The 8,220-nt window shown below is 28.3% G+C and overlaps 1 protein-coding gene and 1 long non-coding RNA gene across 3 annotated transcripts; one reads left to right on the top strand and one right to left on the bottom strand.

Moving 5' to 3' along the window:
• Window positions 1–735: 735 nt before the first annotated feature.
• On the bottom strand, window positions 736–2,334 carry LOC145097313 (uncharacterized). The gene is made up of 3 exons (XR_013704312.1): window positions 2,213–2,334; window positions 1,739–1,960; window positions 736–961 (listed from the first exon to the last, which is right to left on the bottom strand). It is a non-coding gene; the product is annotated as an uncharacterized LOC145097313 (long non-coding RNA).
• Window positions 2,216–8,019, top strand: LOC145097311 (protein NEOXANTHIN-DEFICIENT 1). Of its 2 annotated transcripts, XM_079034851.1 has the most exons (11): window positions 2,216–2,353; window positions 4,014–4,084; window positions 4,195–4,278; window positions 4,389–4,452; window positions 4,572–4,618; window positions 4,993–5,047; window positions 5,433–5,471; window positions 5,563–5,722; window positions 5,822–5,891; window positions 5,987–6,043; window positions 7,585–8,019. In XM_079034851.1, the coding sequence occupies exons 2-11, from the start codon at window positions 4,020–4,022 to the stop codon at window positions 7,799–7,801; spliced, it is 858 nt and encodes a 285-aa protein (XP_078890977.1). In that variant the 5' UTR covers window positions 2,216–2,353; window positions 4,014–4,019; the 3' UTR covers window positions 7,802–8,019. The 2 variants fall into 2 exon arrangements, with proteins under 2 accessions (XP_078890977.1, XP_078890978.1); XM_079034852.1 differs by lacking the exons at window positions 2,216–2,353; window positions 4,993–5,047 and having other exon boundaries at window positions 4,029–4,084; window positions 4,389–4,618.
• The last annotated feature ends 201 nt before the right edge of the window (window positions 8,020–8,220 follow it).

Here is an 8,220-nt window from a genome sequence, read left to right on the forward strand (position 1 = left end):
AACTATTCATATAGTAGCAATGCAATACGAAAGGCTACTTAGGTAATGTTATAAGATTCGCTCTGATAATGCTAGATAATTCACGAATGAAAATGAAAGGAAAAAACTAGTTGAAGGAAATAAAGGCTATGAAATGAGATCTCATGAGATGATCAAACGATAATCTCACAATAACTAATCAGATTCAATGTAAACTTTTCTGCATTGTGTTGAAAAATAGTTTTGTATGTGACTATCACTAAAATAAGATGAATTACCTTTAAAATGTCAGAACTCATTTGTTTGAAACGAATTGAAATGATATTTTTTCCAACATGTATTTTTCTGTTTGTACTTAATTTTAGACTATCATTTCACCTTTTTGGTTACACATTGATTAAGTTACAGTCCCTTGAGATCAAAGTCCCTTGAGATCAAAGATAAAGGTATTCTTTTAAAAATATAATGTATTTGTTGTTGACATGGTTTGAAAAATTACTTTTATAATAATTACTTTTGTAAGTTTTTTATATACGTAATTATAACATTTTCATGATTGAAATTTATGGCTTCAAAACCCTATTTTCCATACTTTGATGTAATTGTTTCCTTTTTCGCTAGCTTCTTGCTACTGTTGTTTTTTATATAAAGTTGTTCAAAAAAAAAAAAATAGGACATTTTCTTAAATAACATCCTCTTAATGTTAGAAACATCATTTTAAGTAAATTATGTATTTATTTTAAATTGTTAAAAACATTTAAGACAACAACTCAAATAACTCATATAAACTTGTAAATGTTCAAGCAACTCAAATAACTCATATAAACTATTGCATATCAACTGCTTCATCGATTTGTACCATACACATTACATGTTGTATGATTCCAACAGGAAAACCGGCACAGTCGATGGTCCATTGATTTCTCCCAAACCAATTTCTTTTTCGAACAGGTTTGGTTCAGTTCCGTCCAAATGCCCACCCCTACATGGCATCAATTAAATTCTTAAAAATATTTCACTTTTTTTTTTACCAATTTATGCCAAAATTTTTAGCTTTTACCAAATTTACAACAATGCGTCACTTTTTACCGATTTATGCTACTTACGCACATTATGCTCCCTTCTTCTAACCGGTTAAAAAATATAAAATATTGCATCTTTTGTTCCTATAATAAATCTTTGTTGCATATTTGGTATAAAACACCACTTTGTTGCATAATTTGGAAAAAAAAATATAAAATTTTGTTGAATAAATATTCATCTATCCCTTATTATAATCGTTAAATTGGTAACTAAAGCTTCAAAATTTGTTGATAAACAAAGGGACATCAATAACAAGAATAGTGAAACTAAAATGATGTGTAACATTCAAAAAATTATGAGGATCCTGTTAAACCAAAATCAGTGATATCAATATTATGACAATGGAGAAATAGGTAATTTGAAATCCAAATTTTGTCAAAAGTAGGCTAATTGTTCTCTTTCTTAAGAAAAACAAAAATCTTGCCTAATTTTAACGATTAAAATGCAAGATATAGCAACTTATTTTTTTTTCTTTCTTTCTTATAGCATCATTGATCATTGTATTTCAAAAGTCTAATCAAGTATACCAATATAATCCAAATAAAAAGCAATTTTCAGTGATATAATGAAAAAGTTTGAAAGTATAAATAATATAATAGAGACTAGATCATAGTAACAAGAATAGTGAAAACCGAAAAACTGTAGACAAATAACTACCATATAAACAGGAACTTACTTCTATATATCTGAGGATTCAAGAAGATAATCAAAAGAACTTCTCAAATTATGTCAGAAGTAACAAGTAAGATCTCAACAAAGTATGAACTCAAGTTCTTTTTCAGTTTTCATCTCCATTTTGCACTTCCATGGCTTCAAAGGAGACTTAACTGCAGAGCTTAGTGAATCCAGCTGCTCATATCAAGAGTCGAAGGAGGATAATGCATCTTTTGGTCATCATCTTAATTACAAAACAAAAAACTAGGCTTTAAACAAATATGATAGAGAAAAGGTAAATATTATTAATTTATTTAGTAGTAAATATGATTGGGAAAGATGGATAAGGTAAGGAGATTGGATATGGTGGGGTTTGATGATCCCAACGTTCAACAGATACCACAACTTTTAGCTTTCACTATCCATATAACTTCAAGACAACAAAAAAGAAAAATAATAATAAAAACGAAAAGAAATAAGAACAGAAAAAACCCACCGCCTCTAGCTCAACTTCTCTCCGCCTCACCGGAATCAACTCCTCCAGCTTTTCGCCGGCGGATTCCGTCATCTGTGGGCTCTGCGGCTTCGCATTTGGCGTCGCCGGTCACCAATCGCATAGCTCGTTATCTTGTAACTTGTAAGTCATCTCTTCTTTATTTATATTTTTTTTCCACTCACAGGTTAAGTTATAATTTATGATATTTAAGTTAACTAAAAGTTAAATCAAGTGATCTCCTTTATGACTTTATCAGCATTTTATATTATATAAATAGTGTTAAAGTATATTATGTTGAATATAATATTAGTATTTTGTTATATCTAATGTTAAAAAGGAAAAACCTGAGAAACAGAGATAAACATCCGTTCATCTTCTCCTATCATGTAAAACCAAATAAACTTAAAGTAGACAAAAAAAGACCCTAACATAATGGGCTTTACTTATAATAAATGGTATTATATACTGAAATAGATTTATTGAAAATGAGAAGTTTATATATATTTTTTTCATTATCCTATTAGAACATTTTTTTTTCTACTTATTGTATAAATGTAAGAAAAATGGTAACATGCTAGTTTTTTTTAAGGCATGGTGGACATTGTATTGGATCAATATATTTGCATGAAGTGGGCCGGTTAGTTAGTTTATTTTATTTAAAATGGTATTAGAAAAAAAAATCATTTTGTCTTAAATAAGGTTTGACAATTGTCATTAGATTAATGAATATTAGAGAACAATTTGATTTGAGTTTCACTTAATTTATAATTACTAACTTTAATTTCTAGGTTATTCATAAAATCGCCTAATCAACGAATATCACAAAATAACCACTATTTTTCACAGTAAGCCAAAATGACAATAAAGTTTGAAAATGTGGGTTTTCGAACTAATTTATGAATTTTCAAATTTTAAACTACTTTATATATAAAAATGTTAATTTTATAGAAAAGCTTTAATTTTCTGATTTTTTTTGTTTAAATATAAACATTTTTTTGAAAATTCAAAAACCTCATATTTTTCTATTTTTCTCATTCGGGTTTAGTAGCAGGTTTACCGTAAGTGGCAATTTTTTTATTTCGAAAAAACCCAACTATCTATTTCAAAAAACTCTAATGTTAGACAAAAAAAAAAAAATTGACCCGCTTTTTCACTAACTTAATTAAGCCCATATTTTTCACTGTACGATTTCTAACTTTTACAATTATTATGCTCAATGTCGATCTTAAACATGTAGTGCTTTAACAAAAATATATATGGAATTATAAATTTATAAATCCTCCTAATAAATAAAAATAATTTTGTCATTTGTCATCCTCTTCTGTATTATGTCACATGTCATTTTGTAGGCAATTTAAATTAAATTATATTCATGTGTCATTTTATAGGTTTTTTGTTCATCTTATAAAATTTCATATACTAGTTAAATGTAATAAATGTACTAACATATCCAATTCAATAATGCAACTTTCCTTATAGTTTCTAAATTTGTAAATTAAATCTAATTATTTTAGCTGTTTATTTATTTAAATTATTAGTTTAAATGTAAAAGATAAATAATCATTTCAATTTTAATAATTATTATTTTACTTTTTGTTTCTTATAAATTTAAATTTTCTAAATTGTTAGATCTTAATGTTTGTTTGTTTATTTATTTTTAAAATAAACGTATCTAATACATGTCTCAACTAGTATATATTAAAATCCACACCAATCAACAAAATAAGGAATTACAAACTCTTTAACTACTCTTGCAACCATTATTAATCGTAATCACCATTGTTGGGACAATCCCTGATAGGTATATATGGAGGTTAAGGAAACCAAATCTTCTTCAGGATATGGTAAACCCCCTTGGATTTTTAAAGGAAGGCAAGTGATATATATATCCTACTATATATGATCAATTTCTCTTTTAATTAAAGTTTTTTTTTTAAACATTTAAAAAGACGAACTATATTTACTTATTACTCCCTTCACAGTGCCTTGTACCAGTTTCATCTAGTGAAAGCAGAAATTGCAAAGGCTGTCATACCTAAAGAGTTCAAATTAGTTGAAGCTTTTGGGTATTTCCACAATTTCATGAATGAATAGTTGGATTTTCATGTCACATTTTACATTAAAAATAATTGATCGATCAATGCATATGATAATTTTATGTTTATTATGCCTAAAGATACACTCTAGGGGGTTTCTTTCTTGCAAACTACAATGAGAGCCCAGTTGGAAGCTTCGATGAGGTTCTTTTTCTTCTATAAACTATATCAAATCACACCCCAAGTGGTTGATGCATATATAATTAGACAACTGCATTGTTTTACTCGAGTCCATTGTTTTACATTGACAACGTTTTATTCAGCTTGTTGTGATCTCAGGAATTGTCTGGAACCCACCAATATCTCATGCGTAAGTTATTGGCTTATGCTTTTATCTAATCGTAGCATATATTATAATGTTAATTTCATTCTTTAGATATACTTTTAGTTTTCCACCTAAGAAACCAATCAGCTAATGTCGAAAAGATAATGGGATTCCAAGAACTATATGTTTTCAGTCGGGTTTTTTTTTTTTTTAAATTTTAAATGGTGGTGGCTGATCGGTTTTTTCAGTTATATTTCATTAAATTGTACACGACCCGACCCGAGCCGACCCCTCACAAGTGTTGTTGATTTTTTTTATCGGCTTCACTTAATTTGAGAACCACGTTATATTTTGTTCTAGATTCGCCACTGTTTCCTGTGCGACTAATTAACTTGTCTTGATAACATGTTTGCTTAAAGATGGGCATCAAGGGTTTATGTCAACAGTGATGAGGCATGTAGGCATGGCAGAAAGGTAGGGTCCAGATTTCAGTATTGGTGACATGGATCCAATGGTAAAATAAAAGAATATCATTTTTATACCAAGTGTTTAGGTTTATAGTATCTCTTACTTTGTATATGAAGCAAGTTGCGTATTTCTCTATAGCATATTCCAAATTTGGTGGAAATAAATGCTTAAAAGAATCTTATGGGGTGGTATATTTCGGAAAAAGGGGTCATATTCATTATAGTATATATGCCTAATGTGAGAGTTCTAAATTTCTAATTCCATTGGATTGGAATCCTTTTGTCTTCACTCTTGTTGTAAAGAGAGAAATAAATAAAGAATTTTGTCTTCAATACTCTTGTTATCTATACGAACTTGGTGTTCCATCCTTATTCTTGATGATCCTTTTCAGGAATTCGGGCTTCCAAGTCAAGTTGCCACGTTTTCAAAGGTAGGCTCAAAGATGAATAATAGTTAATTGTTTTTATATGTTAAGCTATCACTTCATTACATATTTTTAATTAGTTTATCACATTATGCAGAGTATAAAAGCCATGTCGAGTAGATCAAAGAGGAGAAGCAATGGTTTGATGAGTAGTAGCCATGTTGATCTTGGTAATGAAAGTAACAAGGATATACAAGTAGTTGAAATCAATTGTCCTGTGACAACTCGCCTCTTTGATATTGGCCTTACTTCTCCTGGTTTGTGGGTTGATATCATCTTTCTTTAACATGATTTTTTTTTTTTTTTTTTTTTTTTGTGCAAGTAAATTAATAGCATGCATCATCGTGATATTGCAGTTCTGAAGACGAATCCCTTCAAGTGGATGGGAATGGGACCCACAATTAAGATTTCGCTTCCAAGCTTTAGGTAAATTAAATTTGTTGTTTTATTTGATTTTAAATTTTTAAATTAAAGATCTATCGGTGATAAATTAATAAAAGTATGTTGATATGAAATTGCAGTGGCCATACAGAACATAAACCTGAGCTTCTCAAGTACTACTGTGAGATTGAGTGCAGGTTTCTTTTCATTCATCATTTTTTATTTGGATATATATATATATATATATATATATATATATATATATATATATATATATATATATATATATATATATATATATATATATATATATATATACACTACCTTATAAAAGAAATCTTACTATTTCTATAAACAGAATCAATATAATAATAATATTTTTTTAAGACGTTCAAATCTTTAAGCTTAAACTACAACCAACTATTAATATAATAATATTATAATATATATCTTACAAATGATAATGCTAGGGATACAAATATTAAAAACACATTTAAATTAATATTTCTTTATTTTTAGGAATTGAATTAGTATTTTCATCAATTTTGACCCAACTTGTACTCCTAAAATATGTCTTCTCTGGTATCTGGTGCATTCGAAATCTGAAACACTTCTTTTCGACAAATCGTTTGAAATTTAAAAGCTCATTCAAATTGGAGTTTCCTAATTTTTTGCATAAAATATAGTTGACTGGAGACTAATTCAAATATTCATCTTCTTTTCCTCCATGGAATCCACCACCAAAATATTTTTTGGTTTTGGCATTGCACTTTTTATTTTTGTGAAACCGATCGTAATGGTGCAAGTGTTCTTAGAAATATAACATGTCTCCGAATGGAACAAATTGCTTGAAAGAAACTATTCGCCGCCACCACTTTGCACGGGCAAACGGCTAGTATATATATATATATATATATATATATATATATATATATATATATATATATATATAATTTTTTAGTATATAAATATGATTTTTTTAATCAATTTCGTCATACGTATCATTCAAAGGCCAACCGTGTATACGATGTATTAAAACTCATTCTTTATTAACATGTAAATAAATTATATGTATATTCACATGTGATTAATATTTTGTTGTTAATATGTGTATAACAAATGAGTTATAATCAAATTGGGATGCACTAGTTTGTATCATATGTGAGTAAAATTTTTATTTACATTTGATTGATACTCATGACGAAAGCTGATATAATTTTTAATTTTTAATTTTTAAAATGTGTATAGTGTATAAAAACATGAGTAAATTACTAAAATTGTCCCTAGTTTGATAAAAATTACACATTTAGTCTCTAACCTTTTTTTTGCACTCGGATAATCCTTATGGTTTGATTTTGTTGCATTTTCCGTCCCTTACATAAATAAAGTTAGGGACCAAACGTGCAATTTTTATCAAACCATAGGGACGAATAACACAACAAAATCAAATCACAATGACAATCCGAGTGCAAAAAAAAGTTTGGGATCAAACGTGCAATTTTAACCAAACCATAAAGACAATTTCAGTAATTTACTCTAAAAACATTACATTATGTCAATATGAATATCGATTTTTAGAGAATAAAAAATCATAAATTTTGACAGTCGAAAATAAAAACCATAAAAATAGTATTTTAAAATTGATGGGCAATGTTCATTCTCCAATTATTAACATATTATGAATTCTTGAATTCTCAACCTATTTTTCAAAGTGTTTTAATACAATTGATGTGGGCAGGTTGAAACCAACATCACCAGCAAGAGTTTTAGGGTTGTTGGATGGGGAGATGAAGGAATCCTTAGAAAAAAGAGACGTGAGTATATCAATAATGTTTTCTAAACCAATTTTAGCTCTCGAGTTCAATTGCCTAAAGATGCAAGTTGAACCTCCCGTTGTTGTTTCAAAAGGCTCTGATCATCCTTCACAACATGGCTTACAATCTTATCACTCCTAGTAGAATGACATGACCATTTCCCATTAATCATTCATGTTCCTAATTTTCGAATGGAAAAAATAAAATAAAACTAACCACTCTCTCTTCTATGTCCCATGAAAGATTATCATCATAACTTACAATGGAACTCTATTCTTTTTGTACTGATTACTGTATTCATATATTTCACCCGTAAGTGTGTATCTTATTGTTGAAAAATCTAGCACCACTGTTTCAAATGGTTCCCCATTATTGGAGTTCATGTTTTTGGGTTGGAATTTTATAATGGAGTTCTAGGGTTCAAAATCTAGGTGTATTTTTTTTTTTTTTTTTTTTTTTTTTTTTTTTTTTATCGTTGGTATTAGGTGATCCATCTCTCAACTATATGTATATGTATATGTGATAATGTGATTAGAAATTATCACATACAATCTTTCTTG

The sequence above is a fragment of the Lactuca serriola genome, chromosome 4 (genome assembly GCF_051521515.1).
Source record: "Lactuca serriola cultivar US96UC23 chromosome 4, Lser_US96UC23_V15, whole genome shotgun sequence".
Lineage (NCBI taxonomy): Eukaryota > Viridiplantae > Streptophyta > Magnoliopsida > Asterales > Asteraceae > Lactuca > Lactuca serriola.